Source organism: Diprion similis, chromosome 10 (assembly GCF_021155765.1).
Source record: "Diprion similis isolate iyDipSimi1 chromosome 10, iyDipSimi1.1, whole genome shotgun sequence".
NCBI lineage: Eukaryota > Metazoa > Arthropoda > Insecta > Hymenoptera > Diprionidae > Diprion > Diprion similis.
Window position 1 is genome coordinate 19,305,881 of NC_060114.1, and position 26,022 is coordinate 19,331,902.

General features: G+C 42.3%; 1 protein-coding gene across 6 annotated transcripts in view; it reads right to left on the reverse strand.

The window, feature by feature from the left end:
- Positions 1 to 26,022, reverse strand: part of LOC124410968 (forkhead box protein P1-like) — a 213,351-nt gene that overhangs the window by 40,073 nt on the left and 147,256 nt on the right. For 5 of the 6 annotated variants that reach the window (XM_046889734.1, XM_046889729.1, XM_046889728.1 and 2 more), the window contains exon 4: positions 943 to 996. The exons of the other annotated variant lie outside the window; for it this stretch is intronic. In XM_046889734.1, the coding sequence (XP_046745690.1) occupies positions 943 to 996 (54 nt within the window). The remainder of the gene's footprint in view (positions 1 to 942; positions 997 to 26,022) is intronic. 6 annotated transcript variants of the gene reach the window in all.

Sequence of the window (26,022 nt, forward strand, 5' to 3'; positions counted from 1 at the left end):
CAATTAGAAAACAATTGCCTAATTTTTTCAGATTTTTACCTCAATTCTAAGACAGTTCGTTTTGTGGTCGAAGTTTTTTTATGGAAATAACATGGAAAAAACTTTTTTTCTCAGGATATGTTTTACTGTATAAGTAATAACGTTTGAAAAAAAATTTCCAACCGTGAGATTTTAGTCGGCAATAGTGCTTACTGTCTGGGAAAAAATTCGCATAATCATTCCACGCAATCTCGACGAATTGCACACCCTCGAAATCTGACTTTTTTTTGCATTTAGAAGAAGTGAAATTCGTCTAGATTTGCTGGTATCGTGATGTAAATTTTTTTTACATATAGTAGCATTAATGCCCACTAAAACCTCACAGTTACAGATTTTTTTTAAATATTATTACTCTTGCAAGAAAATATGTACCGAGGAAACAAGTTTTTCCCATGTTATTTCCGTAAGAAATTTCGATCAAAAAGCGGACTATCCCAGAGTTGAAGTAGAAATTTGAAAAAATTAAGACACTGTTTTGGAATTATTTAAAGTTGATTTGAATCTTAGTTATAGCGAACAGAATTACCCTAGGCTACTGTAAAAACTGTGAAAAGTTTAGAAAGAAAAAGTCGTTTAAAAATGATCAAACTTTTGAAAAATTCAATGCATTGTACGGAATCGAATTACAGACAGAAAAATTTCGGAAGTGAAAATATTTCCAGTTTACGGTATTGGATTTTGTTTTGACTCTCTGAAATTCTCTCAAGTCAAAGTTTCCACTGAGCTTGAAACTTTGTAGAATAGTGAAAAAGTTTGAATCTAAAAAAGAAGAAGGAAAAAAAAAACTAAAACTAAAAAATCAGGATAAATTTTTGTGAATATCGGGGTAAAAAATCGGATTTTAACCTTCTATCGTACTTCGCAAAATTTGAGATCAAATTTGACAATTTATGGTTTACTCACAGTGGGTTGAAACGAGTGAAACCAACGGTTTGAGAAGAGTCGAGAGAGCCTCACCTGTAACAGATAAACAAATTGAAGGTAAGTCGAAAAATGCAGTAAATTCCGTACCAATAACGGGATAAATTATTATAAACATAATCAGAGATATCGACTATTGATATCTGAAGTAAGAACAGATTTTCACTAAATGTGAAGCAAAAGTGATAAAAAAAAAAAAAAAAAAATATGGCGGGAACAAAGGAGCGGAAAAAAAGGAACAAAAATCGGCACCGCGAGACAAGTTTTCAAATTTTCTGCACACTAGTTGAATTTAAGGGGTTGGGTTGTACACTTGCAGGGCCAAAAAAAAAAAAGACTTTTTCGATACTTTTCTTTCAAGAAGTGACAGTAATGGATCGTCTGAAACAAACAAAATCGTTGGAATTAATTAAAAACAATATTCTCTTGTACTTGACGGTGAAACATTTTGAATTTTCGATTTATTTGTTTTTTATAAAACCAAAAAATGAACGATTTTTTTAGCGAAAAAAACATTTTTTACTTTCAACATCCGCCATTTTTTTAAAAAATTATATATCGATAAAATCTCGCCGTCAAGTACAAGAGAATATTTCTATCAACTAATTCCAACGATTTCGTTTACTTCAGATGATCCGTTTCACGATTTAAGTTACGCACCGCAAGACAACTTTTTTTTGAGCCTATGGAAGATTAGTTGTAACTCGTTTGTTTATCACTATTTTTACATGAAAAAATTACTGTAACCTCTTGAAATCTGTATTTTCTGAACTGATGAATATTGATCAATGAATAATGAAAACTGTCTCCAAAAAAAGTCTCCAAAAAAGCCTTGCAAGTGCACCTAACCCCTTAAAGTAAAAAACTATACTCACGATGTAGAAAAAAAGAATAAAGAAAAACAAAAATAAATAAATAAAAACGTACACAACCCCCTATACACGACACTTTGTATGTTTTCCACAATACTTGTTGCACAATTTTCTGTAATAACGGCACGAGATACAACAGAATAAAAAAAAAAAAAAACAATTATTCGTTTATAACAAAATACTACGATCAGTATAACAGGAAAAAATCGAAGGGTTGCAACTTGTTCTTGCGGTTATTATTGTTTCTTATAATATCGCAGTAAAGAGCATGGAGGATATGTTATACCTGCGACAGGTGTGACTCGCGATTAAATCGCTTCTCGCTACGGTGAATTTGATATGTGATATCATACCCGCGCGTGCACGAGAGAACTTTCGTTTTATCCAAATTCGATGGGCGACCCGACGACACGCGTATTCATATACGCAATTCTACCCTCGGGGGTTAGAAAGGAATTAGCCGTTTATATGAAATTTTTCACCGTCTTATTTTTGGGGACACTGGCTGGGCACAAAAAGTTTAAAATTTACTGCCGCCCGGCCGGATATAATAAAATTATGATAATAAAAAAAAAAAAAAGAAAAGATTTTGGACGGTTGTGAAAAGTTTGGAAAAGACAAGGAGGAATAAACTAAACTAAAAAAAAAAAAAAAAAAAAACTTGTTCGAAAAATTTTATCGTTCAAAGATTTCGTTTTTGGTATTTTCCACTTTTCCCAAATGATCTTCATCGATTATTCACGTCCCTTTTCATTCTTCTTGTTATATTAGTTTTCTTCAATTTTTCTTTTTTTTTTTTTCTTCTATTATTATAAAATTTGTACCTATGCATTTAATTTGTTTTTAATTGATCGAGAAACGAATCGAAAAATATATAACCAATATAATATAAGTTTACGATGATTATTGCCGTTTGAAATAACGACGACGACGACGTAACGGGATTTTCGACACTACCTGCCTATTATTTTTGTAAATTATTTTTTTCACCCATCGATCCGTCGATCAAACGATTTGAAATCAATTGAATTTATCCCCGGAGGATCTCGAGCCTGCGATTATTTATTCAAGACTGCTAAAGTCACTCGGTTAAAAGTAAGCGACTAAGATAGTCCGCGTCCCGAGCTGAGAGTAAGCTGTCCCTCGGGTACGATGGGTGAAAAATATTTTCTTCGTTATCCAATTCACCCCATATACACACCCCGGCTAAAACGTGATCTTCAAGCTCGTTTAGCGGACTTCAATCCGATTTGTCTTTCGTTCGAGGACCTCTCCAGAGCTCCGACGGCCGACGGCCTCCCCTTTTCCACCACCAGACACATCTCGCACTTCCTTTTCCCCCTCCCCTCCTTATCCGCAATCCCTAAGGAATCGGTCGAGGAACTTGCCCGCCTTTGAAATAAATCCCTTCTTCCTTCTCAGTCTTTTTTTCTTCTTCTTCTTCTTCTTTCTTTTAATCCAAGAAATCAAAGAAATCCACGATCGCGTTATATACCTACTTGGCAGATTTTCTTTCCTGGTTTAGTATATATATTTTTTTTTCCTGTCATTTTCGAAGATTGGATGGTAACACGAACGTTTCGAGATATCGATGAATTTGAAAAAAAAAAGGAAGAAAGAAGATAAAAACTTTCAAAGAAGAAGAAGATAAAAAGAAGCGTAGATAAATAATACCGGCGAGGAAAATGAAATAAGAAATAAAGTATGTATAAGAGTTTAGGGGATGAAAAAAAGAAGTTCTAGTAGCGGATTTACGAGGTCAGTTTTCGGGTGAAAATTGGCAGTTTGTATGCAGCGAGCGGAGAAGAAGCCGGTCGGTCAGTCGCGAGGAAAGGCGTAGGTGTATATTTTTCAATAAACGTAGGTGGGTAAAAGGTGGAAATCGAGCTAAGGGGGTGTTATTTTTCCTCTCCCCCCCCCCCCCCCCTCCTCCTCCCTCTCGTTTTTATTAGATTGCTGGATATCTATTAGCCCTCGAACCTGCCTTCGATAAACGTTAATACAAGCCGAGGGAGCACTCCGTAGCAAAGTTTTATTCGGTGCATGAACTCTAGCTGTCATGCCCCATATATGCATTTATTTATCACTTGGATACATGCGGAACTGTGAATCGAAGAAGCTGGAGCTGAATATGAGAAATTGAATGAGAAAAGGTCGGCAGTATTGAATAAATGAAAATATCGTGACAAGATGTGTGAAAGTAATTTTACCGAAGAGATATTCACTTGTTGAATCGCAACCCAGTTTGGAAAGCGATGTTCGTAAAATAACTTGAAATCACTTGAAATCACGTGTAATTACGTGAAACCGTGTGAAATTGCGCGAAATAACTTGTAATCGCGTGTAATCGCACGTGTGTGCAAATGTAGAAGTCACTCGAAATGACGTGTAATTGCGTGAAATCACTTGAAATCACGTGTAATCGCTTGAAATCGCACTTCTGTTCATTTATCAAAATCGTAAAAACAACTTTGAAAAACAATCACTGTGAAATCGTTTGAGATCAGTTAAAATCACTCGACATCATATGTAAATGCGCGAAATTACTTGAAATCGCGTGAAATCGCACGTCTATTCACTTGTTGAACTCGCAAACCACTTTGGTAAGTAGTTACCTTAAATTCGCTTGATATTACTTGAAATCACTCGAAATCATGAATAATAACGTGAAATCGTATGAAATCACTTGAAATCACATGTAAATGCGTGAAATCGTGTGAAATCGCACGTGCAGTATTTTCACTTGTTGGAATCACAAGTCACTTTGGAATGTGGTCACTTTAAAATCGTTTAAGATGGCATGAAACCATGTGAGATCTCCTGTAATCGCTTGAAATTGCTTGAAATAGCTCAAAATCGTATGCGTTCCCTTGAAGTCACGTGAAATCGCACGTATATTCATTTGTTGAAATCGCAAAACACTTTGGAAAGCGGTCGCTTTAAAATCGTTTGAAATTACTCGAAATCGTTTAAAATGGCGTAAAGTCGTGTCAGATCTCTTGAAATCGTTTTAAATTTCTTGAAATCGCGTAAAATCGTATGAGATTCCTCGAAGTCACATAAAATCGTACGTATATTGACGTGTTGAAGTCGCAAACCACTTTGGAAAGCGGTCACTTTAAACTCGCTAGAAATCAGTTGAAATCGCTAGAAATCAGTTGAAATTGCTTGAAATCATTGAAATCATATCCCCTCGAATTTCGCCCATTGAATATTGCTAATCTCGATGACGCGATGAAGATGATGGGTTGTGATATAGTCAAGTGAAGGCTTGAGATGGTGGGAGTATCTTGAAGAATAGTTAGAGGATCAAGCAAACAATGAAACAATCAACAAAAAACAAAGACAGAGAGAGAGAAAAGGGAGGAAGAAAAAAGGATGTTTGTTTGGCGGGGCCGTTAATGTCACTTCGTGTATTGTTTATACAATATCTGACTAAACCGCAGGCGGCGCGGCTTACGTGTGTAGTTTTGTCCTCGGAAACGAGCGGCGAAGAAGATAGAACATAAAACGGGAGAAAAGGGAGGAGGAGGAGGATGAGGAGGTGGAGAAGGCGAAGAAAAAGGGAAGAGATAGAGTGTAAAAAGAGTGAAAAAGAGAAGGAATGGTTGTTGGGCGCGTAAATAGGCGCATGCATGCCTACGATGAGGATGAGGATGAGGATGAGGATGAGGATGAGTAGAGGAGGTGGACAAGACACTGCGCTCGGTGCCTAACCACCACCCATCCTTTGGAAAACACGAGATGAACAAACTAAACAGTTGATTGTGTGTATTTAACTGGTTACGAAGATTCTTGTGAAGAATTCGGCTTCGCCTTTGAAATCATCAACTCGCTGGCGGGAGAAAGAGAGATAAAGTCGGAGTGAGACGAAGAGAAAAAGAGAGAGAGAGAGAGAGAGAGAGAGGCCAATACCACAAACAGACATTTTCTTCTTCTGCCCGGTTGTTACCGACGCATTAAAAATAGACGTTCGACCCTAGATTCTCGAAACCAAACATCGTACAGGCGCACATATATACATATACAGACACGTATGTGTACCTACGTAAACCGCGTACGAGAAATCAATTATTCAACATTTCCCTCGTGCACACAACTCGGGGGAAAAAAAAACAGTAAAAGAAGAAGAAGAAGAAGATGAAGAAGGAGGAGAGCTGCTGGAAGAGTAAAGAAGAGAAGAAAACGAAAAAAAAGGTAACGAAGAAGAAGGGGAAAGCCTGGCTCTTCAACTATTTCAAGAATGGGTCTATACTATGTAGCCTCATCTCCTCGCGGCTTTGATGGCATTTGAAAAAAGAGGAATTAGGCATATATACCTCCGGGGGAAAAGAAGAGGAGAAGGATCTTTCTTTCTTGTTTTTTTTTTTTTCCGTACCACCAGTTTCGTTAAATTGTTTAATATGCTCATATTTACAGGTTAAGAAATTTGTTTATCGTCCACTGATTGTCGTAATTTAAATTATTTACCATCACTTAGTTGAATCAATAAAAGGTCTCGACTTTTGTCACATAGATATCACGTGTACCTATAGTCTATGTACGCTCATCTATTCAAGCTTTAATTAATTCAATTTCATAACAAAACAAAAATTTTACCTCTTGTTTGGTATTGTTTTTCAAATTTTTTTTTTTATATTTAAAAATATCAAGAAATTTCGAAATAAAAGACAACATTTCGATAAGTGATTATTTTTTATGTTAAAAGTTTTGGCAAAAAAAAAAAGTTGTCACAATTTTATAATCAATTGCCGGCAATTACCAAAATTACACGAATATATCAACGGAGGAGAAATTTTTTTTATTTTTATTTTTTTTTTTCTTGCGACAATGTCGGCGGCTGTACGATGAGAAGTGGATAGTTTTCAGTCGTTTATAAAACCTCGAAATAAAGAAAATAAGGGAAAAAAAAGGGTGGACAGAGGCGTGTCGACGGACGTAATGATATCCCGACGCCCCGGGCACTCTATTAGCCTTGTCGAGTCGCGAGAAGACCAAGGAAGGGGTTGCGAAGCACGCGGAGGGTGGGTTGGCGGTAGAGACCCTGCCAGAAAACGATGAGGAACCATTAGCCAACAAAAACGTTGTCGGTGTGTATAATTAATTGATACAGAATCGGGGCGTAGTGGCCGTTGGCCGTTGCAGGCTGCGGTAGAGTTCGCGACTAATATGCGAAATAAATCTACACTAATAGTAAGTAATTTGAACGATAAGTCGATAACAAATTGGCTCCGCCAGAAACGACGCCGCGCCGAGCCGGTTCGGGCTGTACCCGGGTGCTGAAAAGTGACCAGCAGCCCCAACCTTCGTATTCATATTTCACCGACTTGTAATATGGGAAAGTTTTGTTTAAGCCCCAAAGCTACAGAGCCGTAAGAGCCACGGGGCTCCAGTTCGGAGGCGAAATGGGGTGGCGTTACCCTTGACTGAGCTCTGGACTCTGTCCCCAACGGAAGAGAACGAATGTGTGTGTTTGGAAAAAGTGTTTTCCCCCCTCTCCCCTCCCCCATTCACACCCGGGTGTTACAGCCTGTGTCCTACTACCTTCCGAATCTGGTTATGAAAAGATCCCTCCCAATATCCAGTCTGCGAAACGTCGCGGCTAGAGGGTGACTGTATGGCTTGTGTTTAGGTATAGGAGCTCTTTTCTGGACTGGAAGTAACGCGATATTGATAAGACAATCCATTTTTTTTTTTTCAGTCAAAATATCGCGGCGTTGGTGTCAACTTTGTGAACGAGTTCTTCATCTTCTCATTTCGAAGACTTATTTTGAACTTTTTCTGTTGCGAATGACCCTTGAGGTTGGGTGAGACTATCGACAAACGTTTTGCGTGAAGTCCAAGCATGTGAAAACCAGAGATTCCATCTCCAGCTACCGAATGTTAGACTTTTACTGGTTTCTAATCACAGAAAATCCTTTCCAAAAGGTATTTTTATCAGCTCTTTTCCTCTTAGAATGAGCTGTCGATCTTTGATTTTGAAGCACAATTAACTAGAGTGACAATCAAACATCAAATGGTTCCAGAATGAATGGGTCGATAGCACATGAAACGTGTTATTATTCATTTAGAGTTTCAGTTACTCTGTACATTCAAGCCGAGAGTCCATTGATTGGAAGTAGTCAAGATCTACGATCTACCTATTCCAAAGTGGCTGAACCGGTGCTTTGATTGAATCCTAGAACCTCATTTTCAGTACGGCACAATTTTGGAAAAATCGTTTCACACACCAGACCGGATGCCTGCGTTACTTCCTCTCGTTGAATTTCTAGATGTTTGCCTTTTTTGTGAGATGAATAACGAGTCAGTGTGAATGCGCGTTGGTCATTGTTGCTGCGGGACAAGATATAGTGTAAAAAACTAGACTTATTGGCAGAGGCCTTCGGCAGTGGTCTGTTATGACGGATTAATGTTCCCGGGTGGGATCTGTGGAGGACGCACCATCAGTAACACCCCCATCGTCCCCCGACTGACCCCCGGCCATTTTCTCTCGAACTTCTTCACCCCCCGCGAGGACCATTTCCTCACTCGACGTAGGAATATCGCTGCATATGAAATTATGGGAGCCTCTCAATGGCCGATCGTCGTCGCCTGCTGGCGCTGCAGTGATATATTTGGATATATTAAATTTTTTTTCCCTCCTTTTCCCATTTTCTTTTTGTTCTTAGCGTCGAACCGTATCGTCGTCGACAAATCGATAATACCAACGAACCCCTGACGCGCCCCTTAAGAACCTGCATCCGCAAATCGTCCTTCGTACACATGATTCCAAAGCAATTGAAAACCATACCTTCGACTAAAAACTGGGCAAAGATTTCATTCGAAACACTTATCGTGCTCTATAGCCCAAGACCTTCCGGAGACATAGATATAAATGTGACTCTCCAAGGGGGTAAGTGTATTGGAGAGTCAAACATTGGAAGAGCCTCCCTGTTTTTAAGGGTGAACAAGTGACCGTCGAACGAAAATGGGCTTTCGGTTTGATCCGTGTCTGCGGAGAGTTGGAGAGTTGGAGAGAGGAGAATGGTGCGTCGGAATGGACGCCAGAGAGTTGGTGGTGCAACCAAAGAGCGAAATGCTTCTAGCTAAACAAATATGTATTCACATACTTCCATTCATGTGTATTCCAACTGCGGTCTGTCCTGCCCCCTTTTAAAAACTTTACCCTGTCTGTCCGTCTGTCTCCTGGACTCTGAGGGCACACACTATGGTAGAGGTTTTCAACACTGTAGCAGAGCATCACGTCCCTGAATGTATCGCAAAAAATACTGTCCAACCACCAAGGCCTGTGTGCTACATCAGGTCCGTAAACAAAAGTACATTTGCCGGACATCTGTATTGAAGTGAGAGAAGGAGAGAGAGAGAGAAAGTTAAGTATTTGAAGCGACTGTCTCCTGTTTGCTGTTTGCAAAAGTGACGCGGTGAACCGCTTCTCTACCGCCATGTCTTTTCAGAGTAGGTAAAAAGAACGATCGTTGACACTCGCGTGTTATATTTTCGTCAGCAAATACATGCTATAACATAACGTGGGATATACATCGTCGGTGGGGTGAAGTGGGGTGGGACGGTGGGAGAAAATAATTCAGGAGATACTGCAGGGCGTCTGTATCATTTCGTGTTGTCACTCTCCGTCGTGTACACGAGAGGCCGCTTGTTATACTTGTGTCAATCGACTGCTGCACGCTGGCATGCAGGACAGTGTGTTAATAATAATGATGTATGAAGGCGTAGGACGCGGGGCGGGGGTTGAAACTGAAGGATATGGATGATATAATCCTCGGGGCGAGTGTGTTACAGGCACTTGTAAAAATATGCAACATAAACTCTTATACCGAGGATTAAACCGTCCATGTCTATGAATTTTAATCCTGGCTCTCGGGTTCGCGTTCTGCTCGACAGGATCATTCTGCAGACGCACTTTAAAGCTCAAGAATAAATTATGAGCCATTGAGACGCTGCATGTGTGCGTATTTTATACGACATTCAATCAGTGCTTCCCTCGTCAGGATCAATCCGGACTGTTCCACGTCCAGTCGTTCAGATCCTGCGGGTATGAAAAAAATCTACTGTCACATCTGGAGGACCAAGATACGAGAAACACACGTTTGTCTTCTCGCCCAACTTGTTAGGGCGGATTTTCCAGGTTCTTATGCCTCACCATCGCAATAAACAACTCGGCCAGGACCTTCCATCATTCGAGGATCGTTATTAGTTATCGTTAACCTTCTTCACTTCAGAAAACACTTTTAAATTGCTGGAATCAGTTCACGGAATTCATCGTCAGTGATCGATAAATCGTGATACTTTGATCCTGTACTGTCCTGTGTTTTAAGAAGAGGATTGGTGCAATGATTGTAAGCTACTTTCGTCCATGACACTTTAATCATACCACAGATAAAGAGAAGCGATTTTTTGAGGCGAGGGATGACGGAAAAATTTTCTCAGTCTCTACATCAAACGGTTCTATTTGACCCTTGCAAAAAATAATTCAACCACGACGTCTAACCTTCCAAGAATCATAATCCTCGTTACTTTCCTTCACTGCGACCAGTTCATGGTCAACCTGACTTGACGTAACGTAACTTGTGTTCCGAAACAGTATTTCCTCGACGAATTTCAGGTGATTAAAGTAAAGATTCGCAATTTTTTCTGGACAAACTAGTTTCCCTAGTCTGTCACGATTCTTTCAGTACAGTTTGATTGATCATGACGATACTTAGAGAACGAAAAGCGGACTTTCCGTCAAACTAATGATCAGGATTTTGGATTTAACTGATGAATATACTTTTTTCATATCGCTGGAAGAGAAGATGGGAACTGTTATCGGGGCGATCGGAGCGTCGTGAGGGTTTCGTCGTTTTTGGTGCGTGTTTCCGGCGGCTTTCTGGCGTCGGTAGGCCGAGCACGTGACTGCAGAGGTTTGTTTAGATGTTTCGCAGTGTTTCGTGCGTACGGCGTCGCAGTGGCCGCCCGACTGTCGGCAGGTAGGGTGAAATTTCTGGTTTTCAGTAGCAGAGGGGAAGCGACGCCGAGCGTCGGCGCTTCAGCGATACAGCTTTTACTGTCGACGGTTCACAACAGCCGTTTTCCCACCAGTGCGTGTTACGCGCCCGATACAGCAGCACGCACCCGTAAACAACTCGAAAACAACCCGTTTACAAACGATAAATAAAATCTGATTTACGACGGAGCACAGAAAAAAAAACAGTCACGGATGTTTCACGCACGTCACGACGATCAGCAAACGATGCAGAGAACGCAATTCACCGTCTAACGTTTATCGTTAAAGCGAGTCTTTGAAGATATTTCAAAAGTATATATTTATTTCATTTGTTTACTTCAGCGTAAGGAAGTTTTATTTTATTACAGTTCGATGTGCTGGTTTATTATATTTTTTCTTTTTTGCTCGTTTCTTTTTCCCTTTTTCATTCACCGTCTCATCGAGTTGTTGTTATTAAAACTTGGATCGAATCGTTTGAATTATTATAAACCACGGGTTTTCGGTATGTATGTATTATTATTATTAGCTGATGAGTTGATTTTCGATCAGCGATTTGTAAGCCCGTCACTTTGAATTTTTCCATGTATAATATTTAATGGAATCGTTTCCTCGTCGTCTTTGTTTATTTTATATTATATTTACATGAAAATTTCGGAGCAGTGACAGTTCGTTAATATCACCCAGTGTTAGATCACGTATTTTAAGAAAATAAAACAAGCGGATCACTCGTGACATGATTTACAGTTGGGAACGTGGATTACAAGAAAACGAAGAACATGTCATTATTACAGATTTTCACAGTACAGGAAGCCTGCACGAAGATCGTTAAAAATTATCAAACTTCCACGAAAAATTTAATTCACATAATACAACTTTAGGGTTAAAGGTAATCGATGCAAATGAATTTGTACACCGAGCAACGTCTTCACTTAAAATCTTCATACACTGTTTTTAGATTTTGTATTATAATTCGTACCGACGAATCGTGTCTTTAAAGTGTGAAATTAAAATTTGTTAAAAGCACTTTTCCACAGTTTGTATATTTTCAGGGGTAATTAGATTTCGTTTATTAAATCACTTGGAATCGTCGATCGTAGATTTATCATAGAATATTCCTTGACCAGATTGCACTTGAGTTTTCTTTCGCTTGTTGGTCGATGTTCAAATGGCACAAAAACGGCTTCGACCTGTCAAAACTATTTCATGCAACGCTTCCTAGCAAGCCTATCACAGAGCTCGAAACAACGTTTATTGAACTAATAAAAATACACTACAAATCAACGAACAACGAACAACATTCCTTCCAGATTATACAAAACTGTTGCGGAATGAAAGATAAACATAAATAAATAAATAAATAAACAAATAAACAAGTAAATAAATAAATAAATAAACAAACAAACAAACAAATAAATAAATAAACAAATAATAATAATTGTATCAGGCTAATGGACCGAGGAGGGTGAAGAGAAGAAATACCTTGTCGGAAAGGAGTTTGGTTCCGTTCCCGTGTCTGTCAGTCAAACAAGATTATACCCCGAGGCAAAGGTGTTCTTCGGTCCGCAGGTGGGTGTTTAGCCGAAGCAACTGCAACGGTGATGTCGTTGGGGTTGCTTGCTGTGTTGTGTGCCGATTCGAATGGATAGAGGGTAGTACACTTGTTGTTAAGGATGCCTTGAGATGGTTGGGTTATCGCGCGGGGGAGGATGAAAAGTGGTTATATAGAGAGAGAAAGAGAGTGAGAGAGAGAGAGAGAGAGTGGTATAGAGAGTGTGAGAGAGAGGAGAACGGCGGGGAACGAGTAGAGGAGGAGATGAGGAGAAGAGGAGGAGAGGAGGAGAGGAGAGGGTTTGTCCTGACGGCGTTGCGCGCAGTTGCGAGTTACACACGAGCGGCTCGCGCCCGTCGTTGTCGTCCTCGTCGTCGTAGTCGTCGTCGTCGTCGTCGTCCACGTCGTCGTCTAGGCGTTCACGGTAAATGGGTGGATGTTGGTGGGTGGCCGGGTGGATGGGCTTCGACCTCTTAACCAACAAGCAACGAGTAAGTTGTGCGCAAGTCGGACTCACTACAGGCCAACCGCCACCCCCTCCTCCTCCCCCCCCCCGTTATATGCACCACTACACACCACCCCCCTTTCGCATTTTACGAAACACACAACCACCGCCTCGCCTCTCTCTTATACCAGTCCTTTTTACAAATCTGCAACCATAAAAAAAATTTCTTCTCCCCACCACAGACCCGACATCCACCTTACATACCCCTGACTGTCGTTACGTTACTATCATTTCTTCTTCCTTCTCCCCCCCCCCCCCCCCCCCCCGCCGCCCATACAATTTTCTATCACATCTACTCATCTCATTGCCACTATATCACGTTACACATCGCAAGTCACGATCACTAATCGTCAGGTAACAACGTTAATCTTGAGACTTTTAAGAATATTTTTCATAGTATGCAAGGAACGCGTGTAACTAACTTCTACTCTGGGCAAGACTTGTTGTCCTATCCCGAAAGAATAATAATTCGGGGTGGATATTTAGCCTCCCTCCATGCAAGTAGCTTGGCTAGAAGTATAACAGAGTGTCGAAGGGTGGGGAAGGAGGAGGGGGTGGCTAGGGTGGCTAGGATAGGGGAAGAACCGAGAGGCACGGTAACGTGGAAGGGATGCCTCCATCCCCTGACTACGCCGAAAAGTGGGGGAGGGGGAGGGGGAGGGGGACGTTGCCGTTCAGAGAAGAGATAAGGGGGCGCGCGGGAGAGAGATTCACTGTTAATCTCCTCCCCACCGTTCTCGGATGGAATATCTTCTGCTGCTACTGCTACTCTTACTACCGCTGATGCTGCTTCTGCTGCTGCTGCTGCTGCTGCATAGCGCAGGGTGGCCAGCACGCATACAGCAGAAGGACCCCATGATAGAGGGTAGACGGCGGGGGGGGGGGGGGGGGGGGTGAGACGGAATCCAGAGGCAAAGAGACTTCTCTTCGTGGGTGGGGAACCACCGCCGATGAGACGGCGCACCAGAGTCACCGCAGCCGTTCCGACGCCGCGATCAAAAACTGGCCGATAGGGGAGGGGGGGATGAAGGCTCGAGGTGGACGTTCACTGCGCTTCCGACGCCCGTCAAGTCGCAACGCTTGAGACGCGAGCCGCGACATGTCCTGCATCCTGCATCAGGGTTCAGTGTCTGTCTGTCCTCGAACGCAGAATCACTAGGGGAGAGGAGGGAAAAAAAAAACAAAAACGAAACAGTAATCTGTCTCAAGCTAATCACCTGCACGGGGCAATTTTACTCCGGGAAATTATATTCTGCTTTTCGGGGGAGGGGGGTGGAAGAAGTGAGAGAGAATCAGCTTCGAAGGGGTTCGTTTTGAGAGCTGCACCCCTTACCCCTACATATTGGCTCGGAGTCGAGGGTTGCTGGCGGGAAGGGCTAGGTGGCATCTCTGCTTTAGTATATACCTATGCCAAGACGAGCTGCCTCTCCGGAGAGTCGAGACCCCCCACCACAACCACCACCACCACCACTACTACTACCACCACCACCACCACCGCGAAGGGTATCCTCCCGTCGACGCCGACGCTGGAGCCAAAGTCGACGCCGACGCTGAGCGTCCTCCAATAAGGAGCGATCTCTACACAACGACGATTCAAATGCTGTCCAATAACAACGTCTTTTGTTGTTACAGTGCAAAGTTTCTTTTCTATCCACTCTTCTCTTTCTTTCTTTCCTTTTCTTTTCTTTTCTGGCTCCCTCGATCTACAACGATGCCACCGTGTGTTTGTACCCCACCAACGTCTGCGGGGGAAGGAACAGGGGCACGGCGGAGGTAACACCCCTACTTTTGCCTCACGATGTACGTTCTTTTTTTTTTCATTCTTCTTCTTCTTCTTCTTCTTCGTGTTATAGATTCCAGGCAGCAACGTATTGGCTCTGGGAGTCAGAGGCCTCTCTTCTTCTTCACCTCCTCCTACTTCTTTACCTTCTTCGTCTAAGTTTGCTAATCGGGAATGAATTCTTCGAGATGACCCGCGGAGACATGCCTTAGTAATTCTTCCAACAGAGAGAAAGTAGAGAGGAGTAGATGAAGAGGGTGGTGCAGTGTATATTCTTTACGACACTCGGGAGAAACGGGGGTGAATCCTGGTATATTTCAACCTTGACGAAGGAGAAGACGTCGATGAATATTTATTTCAAGAATGTCTCCTTGGAATCGGCCACTAACTTGCCCCGGGAGAAGCGGTGAGTGAAGCCATCGTTACAATCACTGTGCTAGATTCACGTCATTCCCTACTTTAGAAGGTAATCTCTAAGGTAAAAAGATCATAAAACAGATGAAGTTCGCGATCCAAGAAATACCGAACCACGATCTCAACCCCGAAATTTGATCTAACCAAAAATATCCAGGACCATCATGAATGGAGACCAGATCATACATTGCTGTACTGATTTTCTGGGACAACCATTTGACCCCAGGAGACTGGAGTGTCGGATGAATGGTGAAAGAAAAGAGACTTATAGTTAAAAATGAAAAGATGAAAAAAAAAAAAAAACAACCCACGAGTACAAGGTATCTCTAATAAGCTGTGCGGACGGAGTCGAAGGACTAATTAGTGATCGGGAGGATATCGACTCCTGTTGGAGTGCAAAATCTTTTTCGGTAGGGTGAGAGAGATAAGGGTGGAGAAGAGCGAGGGGTTGGAGAGGGTAACGGGTGGAGGGGGGTTTGACAAAATTGAAATTCCTTCACTCGAACGACGACGCAGCAACTCATAAAAAGTTTAAACGTTTCACTCGCTGAAAGTGTCGAGCTTGTGGGTGTGTGTCTTTTCCAATATAAACTCTACTCTCCACTCTCTCTCTCTCTCTCTCTCTCTCTCTCCTTTCCTTCAGACCATATACAACAGCAGCAGTAGCAGCAGTAGCAGTAGCAGCAGAAGCAGGAATAGCAGCTTTGCCGATTGACTTTGCACCCCAAAAAATCCTGCCACCACCAGCACCACCGCCAATCCTTCGCCACCCCCTAACTGGGTCCAACTTTTAAAATCACCACCACTAAAGGGACGGCGGGGGGGTGTCCCAAGTTACCCTGAAAAATTAGGGGCTTAGTTCTCGGCACAGGCGTTGCTGTTATATAGACCTGGGGCTTAGATTTACCCTCGAAATATAGTCACGTGTGTGGCTCGAGTGATGCCGGTTCGTGTTTTCCAAGACGACGACATGACAGTGTCTCTCTCTCGGATTCCTCTAAGAGAGAATCATTGCAATAATGCAAAATAAGGAAGAATGAAATGCATGCAAGAGATGAAAACGAAGGTACATCACAATTGCGAAAAGGTATACATATATATATATATATACATATATGTAAGGGGAAAAGTAAAAAAGGAAAGAAACGAATCCTGATAGAACTGGACTTAGGGATGAGGAGAAAGTTGGAATAGCGCTGACTGATGTTTGCTGATATGCTGATGTAATTATTATATTGGTTCTCCTGGCCAGGCAGCTTCTCCTTATTTGCTACATTAATATTGCGGTATTCATTAGCTCGAACCTCGAGAATGTGTATATGTAAGTGGTATACGGAGAGTAGTACAAGACTGCGTTTCCGCTTGATTACACCAAGGCAAGCAAATATTAACCAATTCCGAAAATTATCCAGACCTCTTCTTCGCGCAGCTTTACTATATCGCCGTTATACACCCACATCGTCTAACCTCACATACACGCATACAACGTATATATATATATATATGTAACGGAGTGGTATTAGAAGCAATGGAAATAGGAACAGAAGCCAGCGTGCAAAGGAATACAGCATATTGAAAAAAATATGAAAAATGTATGAGTGCCTAAAAAACTACGCGTTACATCGAGCAACAGAATATTCCCGATAAAATTAAGAAAAGATCGTTATACGAAATCAGCTGCTGCACAACCTGTATCGCTGTTAATTGAAGTTGGAGAGAGAGAGAGAAGTGAAAGAGGAGGAGGAGGAGTAGAAAGATCGCGATAAGAACAGAAAGAGGAGGGGGGGGGGGGGGGGCTGGTATAGGAGGTTAGGAGATTGCAGGACGTGAAATAAGGAGCGTGGTGGAGAAAGTTAGGTTAGGTTAGGTTAGATTAGGTTAGGTTAGGTTAGGTTACGTTGGGTTGGGTTGGGTTGGGTTAGAGTCGATATCTTTTCTACCCCTCTGACACTCGTGGATTGTAAGGGGTAGGGGGTATGATTAGCATTACACTCTCTGAGCCTTGATGATCAATAGTGGGAATGCCCCTTTCCCCCTTCCTCTTTTCTCGCCTTTTCTCTCCGCATTCCTCCCTTTCGCCCTTTTCCCGCGCTGTATAATGAACCGGGTCGACTTTGGCTACTGCATAGGGGGGATAAAAATAAATAAATAAAACGAAAAAAAAAACCAAAAAAGAAAAGAAAAGAAAACAAATACAAAAGAAACAGCAATGAGTTATAACGTAATGCACGCGTATATCCTCTGTCGCACTTATATTGGCGCAGCCAGCGGTGGATAGAAGAAGTATCCAGTGGATATCGCGAGAGGGCTGCAGCCAGCATAGAAGTAACAACCGATCCATATTTATTGCCAACACTTTCGAATGGAAAAAAAGTGCCGAACCAGCAGGGTAATATATAAGAAAAGACTGAGACTGCTTCTGCCACCGATGCTGTGCATTATATACATATATGTATGTTATGTGGTACATATATGGTGTATATATATGCAGCTGGTTTCGCGGGTATTTGATCCCGGAGTGAGGCAGTCATTCCAACGCTCGAAGTATCGAACACACTTAAGCATTTTCTCTATCTTCTCGTGAAGAGAAGATGACATTTTTTTCAACCCCCCCCCCCCCCCCCCCCCCCCCCCCCCCCGTGAAAGAATACGATCGATCATTTCGGAGAAATTGGAGTGCGAATGAGAGAGTGCAGAGCCCCATTACGAGTAAAAAGTCTTGAAGAGTCTCGATAGTAATTAAGGGAAAAATCAAGTGGTCAAAAGGTCATTACGGCAGTCGATGCCGAGAAAATTCTTTCGGTCTCTGCTGGTAAATTGATGCGGAGATAAAGAAAGACAAAGAGAATCTAAAAGAAAGAAAGAAAGATGAAATACAAATCCTTCGCGTCAAATGAAGTGAGAAATCTTTGACTGAAACACAAAAGAAATTTGTCAAAGAGAGAGGCGACAGATTCTTCGTCTTCTTTCGGCCCTCAGTTTTAAATTGGTGCAACGTCAGGTTGTTCCTGCCGAAAAGGGTGGCTTTATGCCTCCCCTTCCATCACTCGATGTACATTTTTCCAGGCGATATAATTGTATTGTACCGATATAATAATTATCCTCATCATTATATCGATAATAATCATAATAATGACTGTAGACTTTTCAAACGAAGGATTGGTCAAATTTTTTCTCCAGTTGAAAAAACGGGCGAAAATGTAAATAATTCGAGATTATAATCAATGATCGGTAGATGAATGAGTGTATTAACGATGGTCTGGATTTATGTTTTTACTTTGGGAGACGGTGCGAGATTTGAGTGATTTCAATCAAGACTGGAAAGCCGTTTGCCGAACGGAAAGCTCACGATCAGCTCAGCGAACGGAACTGAGTGGTTCAAATCGCGTGGTTCAAGACTCGAGTGAATATTTGCGATTGCTATCTAATATTTAGACAAAGTAAACCGCACGGAGTGTTTCATTAGTATCCATACACGTGTAGACTTGGTATATATATGTATGTATATATGTATGTATACATAAGGTATATCTCCGGATATTTTACCCTGCGCCCATGTAACGATTTCGTATCCAAACATCACGGACAAATCTATTTCGATAAGGAAAATTATCTATAGGTACCTAATCTGCGTCACATTTGGGTTGGGAAATTTTTTCAAACGGTATGAAAATTATCCGAACATGAGATTTGTTGGAATAAGAATCATGTCTGGGATCTTCAGAAATGATTTATGATTTCTAACGACTTAGACGTCGCCATTAATTGCCTTAAATCGAAGAGAGCAATTGTATGTTAATTACGAAAGCTGTCGAAATCATACGTCGTTTGAAAGCAATTTATTAAAGAAAAAAAAAATTCTTCTTGCCTAACAATAAGTATGAAAACACAAGAAAAGGTTCAGACTCGGGTTTATTAGTGTAGTTAAAGGGGATCATCTTTGATAATTCATCGATACAAACTTTCAGAGATCGGTGAAACTGATTTCAGTTTAGTGAAAACCAGTTAACAAAAACTGTTGTAAAAAGGACTGCAACTGAATCATTGTTTTTGATAACGATTATAAAAAACGAGTAAAAACTTAACCAGATGATGGCTTCTTTTTTTCATTTCCGTAGATCTTGATTTCTGATTATCAATACAATGAAATTACTCATTGAAAATAGTTCAAACTTTCGTTAACGTCACTGTAAAATATTCTGTCATTATTCGATAGGAGTAAAAATGTTGAAGGATCAGAAAACAGAGGATCACAATATCAAACTTACATAGATAAACGAATCTGTTTACAGAATTTTGAAAATACAGAAAAATGAAAATGGTCAGAATGAGTAAGAATCTGGCCAAATCCGACGATACTGTATTCTGGTTTCCAATACTTCACCTTTTTACACTTTCACTCTTCCATACTTCGGATTTCTCCGTTTAGAAAATGAGATAAAACAGATTTTCGTAATTTCAAAAATTCTCTAATCTGCGTCCATTTTCAGTCCCACCCTTCGTCACACGATAAAATTGTATTTTTCCCAAATTCCAAAACATAATCAACGTCTAATTTACCGACCGGATGTTTCTTCCGATTATACGAATTCGCCCGACATCTGGCCCCCGGAAAATAGCGAGCGGCACGAAAGCTCTGGTGAGGCGCGTTTAAGGGTAGGATCGCTTAACCACCCCCGTAGATCTTTCTCCGGTAGTCAGCGCCGCGACGCCCGTGAAGAGACAGAAAGAGGGCGGGGACGGAACTCCGCTGACGCGGCACTGTCCAAGCCAAATGGTGACCACCACCGTCCTTGGTAATGGCCCAATAGACGCTCCTTACATCGCCGCGAGATATTGTTTAGCCACCCTGTCTCCCCACAGCGCGATCTCTAGATCCCTTGGGACCCGGGAGCCGTGCGCCTTTCAAAGCCGGTCAGCGTGGTCATTTCGCCGTTGGATTATTGCGCTTGCGTTCGGGTATGTACCCAGCTGGTTATAATATGTCATCTGCAGGAAAAACAAGGCCGATGTCACCGCAGCAAGATAAACGAATCTGTCGCGGTTTTCAAATCAGAGCCGATTCCGTTCGCGGGCCAATCGTTGGCGACCTTAAGGTGCTTATAAAGACGCGTCGTACACCTCGAAAACGAGGGGATGCAAAACTCTTATACCGCTCAAGCGATCAGAGTGAAACTTGGGCAGTTAATGCCTTACTTTGGCAAAAAGTGGAGCGTCTTTTTAATTTTTCAAAATTTTGAAAAAAATTTTATAGATTGGTTACCAACCACAGAAATTGGCCAAGTTTTCACAGTTGCATTGAATGGATCGAAATATCCGGTGTGATGCCACACGGCGGTGATGAAACACATTTTGAGCCCAGTTCCATGAGATTTGATGGTGAAATGACGAAATGGCAGCTGATCTGGTTTTCGATTATGAAGAACACCGAATTTTCATTTTGGCAACATTTGTTACCGACCATTCACGCATGCCGGTAATTTTTTACCGACATTACACGCATTCATTACCGGCATGCGCGTAATGCCGGTAACAAATGTCGCCAAAATGAGATTTCGGTGCACTTCGTAATCGAGAACCAGATCAGCTACCATTCCGTCATTTCACCATCAAATCTCACGGGACCGGGCTCAAAATGTGTGTTTCATCACAGCCGAGTGGCATCATACTGGAGAGTTCGATCCATTCAGTGCAACTGTGAAAATTTGGCTAATTTCCTTGGGTGGTAACAAATCTGTAAAATTTATTTCCAAATTTTTAAAAATTAAAAAGATGCTCAACTTTTTGCCAAAATAAGGCAACAACTGCTCAAGTTTCACTCTAATCGCTTAAGCTGTACAGGAGTTTCGCATCTCCGCGTTTTCGAGGTGTACAACGCGTTTTTATAAGCGTTGAGCGATCGACGCTCCGTCTGTCGGTAGTGTCCCGGAACCCAACGACCGTTACAAATTCGAATCGCTCTCGTTCGAAAAGCAGCAAAGCCTCGAGTTTCTCACTCTGATAACTTTGTTTAGGCTGATTGAACTACGAGTGTTTTAAAAGGGACGTAAAGTATGTATACGTAGCTTTCAGCTACACAGCTGCCAATATATAGGTACGTGAAATTTTTACATGTAAGCGAATAGTATGTGCATACGTATATATATGGTCCTGTAAAACAGATCGGTTCGGAATTACTTTGATACTTTATCCGAACGGTGTTTTATCCTGATGGCAATCATCGGGCGAAGAAGGAAACATTCCAGGAAATTGCATTTTATTCCGACGAAGTTTAAAGATCGTGTGTGTCGATTGTGATAGGCAGCCAGACCAGCCATCCACCACCACCACCACTACCACCACCACCATTGCCACCGCCGCCTAAGGTTTTTCGCCCGATGGATATCCCGGAACAACTTTTAGATTAGCGAGCAAGATTAAACTCCAGGAATGATTTAGCGATAGGTATACTTTTACATAATACCTCGACTGAAGAGGCTTGCACTCGGTATCTCCAACAATCGCACAGAAGAAAAGTAGGAAGAAAAAAGAAAACATATAAAGACATATCAGATGTCTAGGAAAAAGAATGCTTAAACCGTTTCAATCTCGTCAATTTCCTTTTTTCTCTTTTGTTCTCAACGTATTTTCAAGGGGTTTTTCACACCCTTGGGGATTGACCCGAGTGTGCAGTAGGTAGGTATGTAGTCCTCCATACAGATAAGAAAAAAAAAAAGAACCCCTGGCTTCTTTCACGACCGCAACGCGAGTCGAAAGAGTCCAACACATCGGTAGTAAAATCGTCGTCTGTACGTCACGCTTGAGCGACTGTCAGCAGCCATAATAACGGCGAGGGGGTGGAGGGGGTTTGAGAAGTCGAAACATTTTCAACATTTCGCGAAATAAGGTTAAATATTTACCAATGGGGCAATTGTTCCTTCTCCCCGTCGTCACCGAGGAGATAAACATCATTATATAATGTATATAAGTAGGGAGAAAAAGGGGGAGGCGGGGGGAAGGGGGGGGGGCAAAATAAGGGGGATGATCCATTCAACCGTCCATCGTCCCCTGTCTCATCCATCTACCCCGGACGACGATTTTCTGATTCGCGATTCGTCGCGACGACGAGGGAACGAGAAGGGACTGTATGCCCAACACGATGCCGGGAAAATACACCCGGAGACGAGACGTAACACGGAAAAGGAGGGAAAACGATCGGGCAGTTTCACCGACGCCGTCGTTTCCGCCCCAGCCCTCGTCTCTCTATTTCTGATTATATTTCAATTAATTCTCTTGTTTGCTTTGCCTGCACGAGCCGCTGCTGCTGCTGCCACGGCGAGGAAGGATGGTTACATTCATTTGTTTGTCGGAAGTTACGAAGACAAACTTATCGATATTCCCTCCATGGTATGGGCATGCATAGAAGCGATTTCATCCGCACTGGTTGTGGCCACGTATTTCTGCAATAATTTTTTTGCTACTCTTTTCTCCCCTCTTTTTTCCAAATATTTATAAAAACGAACAACACACCAGGTTCGTACCAGGTAGATAATGTGTGGATGTATGGGGGTGGAGAGGGGGAGTTTGGAAAAAAAGATGCGAAGAGACGATAACGGTTAATGGAAGCTCCATGAACTATTAATTGATTCATTATCAACGACCCTTCGCTGTCCTGCTTCCCAGTTGGTCTATATTCTACAAGGTTGAAAAACGGGGGTTGGCTTCCCGCTGCTGCGATCATGAGTGCCCTATGTATACCTATGCAACACCCTCCACATTCAAAGTTACATACACATCCGTCCGCCTTACACTCGCCCTGGTTTGCACAAGCGCAGCGAACCTATCGAGACGGTATTATTACGAGACGCAGTCCCCCAGGGGTGCCCATGAACGAGAAAAAGAAGTTATGGGGGGAGGCGACGTAAAACAGAGCCTAGAATCGTCGCTATTCAATTATTTCGTACTTTCAGTCTACCTGCTGCCACCCACCCACCCATCCATCCATCCATCCATCCATCCATCCATCCATTCTCTCCTTTTCATCTTCAATCCTCTTTCATGCGGGTCAACGATATTTGAAATAACAGTAATTCAAACACTCACTCTTTATCCTCGATCTGATCATGCCCACTGTCAGTAACTCTCACCTGAAACACATGAAAAAATAATCATCATTTATTAATTCGCCAATGACGTGAAGGAAGCGTAACATTCATTGTTACAGTACTAAATCTACCTTATAATGAAATTGACATATTTTCAATACTTCGAAATCATCTTTAAGTCGGGCAAAAATTTGACAGTTATACCCAAAACTGAATTATGAAACTCCGTTCCAGTTTCAATGAACCCCAAACGATTGGCTGGGTGTCCCACAAGTTCGGTTAGAGGTAGAGAGAAATTTTTCTTTTGACTTTTAGCAGCTGCAGGTTGCAAGACCGAGCCCGCAATCGATAAGAGTGTTCCAGTGTCAATCCATTCGGTCAGATAAGACTCCAGAGCCATTCAGTTCCTACGCCCATATCGGCAGCGTTGGCCGTTCAGGATTAATGAAGAACTATCAACACCGCCAATGCCTCGATTAATCACGAACAATCGGGCGAGAATGTCTTCATCTACCTATTGCTGCCCAACTGCAAGCCATCTTGGTCTCTCGGTGGTAAAATGATTATTCACGGGTTGTTTTTACGGGTAGATTCTTGTCGACTCGCATCTCTGTTCGGCTTGGTTCTGATCCGGACTAAATCCAGGATTCTGAACCTCCCATGTGTGCCTCGGAATATCGCTAACAAATCCGTGACATCCGAGAGCCCTTCAATATATTATCACGCCTCTGCGCGCTCGCGCTGTTGGGATGAGAGTCATGAAATATTGTCTAGAAAGGAGGATCCGAGAAGGTAGGTATATGCAAACGGTTTCGGAGTTGCTGCCATTTTTGACTCAGCAGGTGATTGAACACGAATGTGCGTTTGACTGTCGAAGATGAGAACTGACGAAAGCGTAACTACGGGTTGCTCGGCTCGACTCAGCGTGGGGCTTACGACATCTTGATGGCCGACAATATCCCCGCATTTTATAGTATGCAGTATAATAGCGCGGTACGAAGTGTAATTGTGGAAGTTTGTACCATCGTCGATGGTTTACTTCGGCGTGGAGACATAAGGCGGGAGAAGTAGCGTAGGTGTGGGGTGGAAAGGGGGGGAAATAGTAGTAAGGAAATACCTCTGGGTGTCAGACAACTCACATCCTGGGCCAACATCTCCAGGGTGGCATCGTCGTATAACCAAGGCTAACAAGATTTCGTGTATGTAATTGGTTGAGTATTAAATTGCGTATTCTAAGGTGGAACTGGAAGGAAGGAAGGAAGGAAACTCGAAGGAAGAGAGGCACTACCCGCCAGGACCCGGAATTGGAAGGGGAGATGTAATGGCTGTGGGTAGAGGATCATTTAGTAACATACTGTACTACCGTCACAGCTAACGCGGACTGCTCCCTGCAACCCTTTCCCTGCTGCTTATACATCTCGTCACCCCTACCCCGTCCTGAGACTCGGAATCCGCAGCAGCCCTTGTCTTCGGGGGCTACTTCCAACTTCTGCTGCTTAACCAACATCCTTCGGCATCATGTGTCTCAAATATCTTCCGCCAACTTCCCCAGATTCTTTTTTCAAAAACTAAATCCTTTAAGATTCCATTCCTTTCCAGCTCTGATATGAATGAACTTCATCATGTCAAACGTCAAACTTCAAATGTCACCATGTCAAGCCTAAAACTGGTACTTCAACAACTATCATACCAAAGTTTCTCATATCCAGGACCAAGTTTCACAGAATACGACGATTTGGACAACCTACGATAAATGGATTCATTGGAACCTGTTGGTCCTACTTTATGCACACATGTTGCGTCCCGGTGAGATGATTTGGATACAAATTGGCTTTTGGAGAGAGGAGAGCGAGAGAGAGAGAGAAAGAGAGAGAGAGGTTCAGTTAATTCCTAAACGGTCAATTAAGCAGCGTGTCTCTAAATTGGCGAACCACCTTTACAGGATATTAACTCTGGCGTGCAGGGTTTCGGAGGAGCCGAAGATGGGAAATGTGGTACCTTATACGTAAGGCGGAGGATCTCTGCAGGCGGGCCTTGTAACGACGGCAAGCCAATCTAGCCGAGAAGGCTGTCGCGTGGTATGCTCGGCCAATAAACGGTAAAATCACTAAACTAACTAGTTTGGGCTACTCCGCTTCAGGTTACCGGGACGAACTACAATTCGTCCCAACCCTTTCCAGCTGTACCAAACGCGTCTCCGCCCAGCCCAGTTTCTCTGTCCCTGCGCCCACACCCTTACTAACATTTAATTAACCCAAGACGATGGACGAGGGACTGGCCAAGAGAACACTTTACGCATTCGATATCTCGCTTTCATCAATTTATCAACCTACGAGGAACAGTGCGTTCCACTGTTCCACTGATTGTGAGCTTTTTATAGTCCAAAGTCCAACTTCAACTACTCTTATCTCAGATTCTACATGAAACGAATTCGATTTTAGGTACAGGAATTTGAGTATTGGCACTTCGGTTTTCGAAAGGCACTGATCGAGTCACTGCTGATGTGATTTAACCGGATCTTCAGCATTTCATCGAAGTTCAATTCCTAATGTCTCATTTTCTGAACAGGGTGACTCTGAAGAAAGACATTCAAGATTCTTATACTGCACTAATGTGGGAGGAAGTATTTTTTTGTTTCTACCATCAGTAAGCTGAGCTTACCAACAACTGATCGTATGCGTGTACAAATAAGTTGTAAAAGTTTAAAGGAGTTGGATTGACAAATGGTTTGAACACATCAGAAGTGTTTGCATAATTTGTAACGTACGCTGCTAGCCCAACCCTGGTTGTTACATGTATCCGTGAATATTTCTTCACCTCTGTTGTCAGAGTGGGAACTTTTTCGTAATCGTCTGAT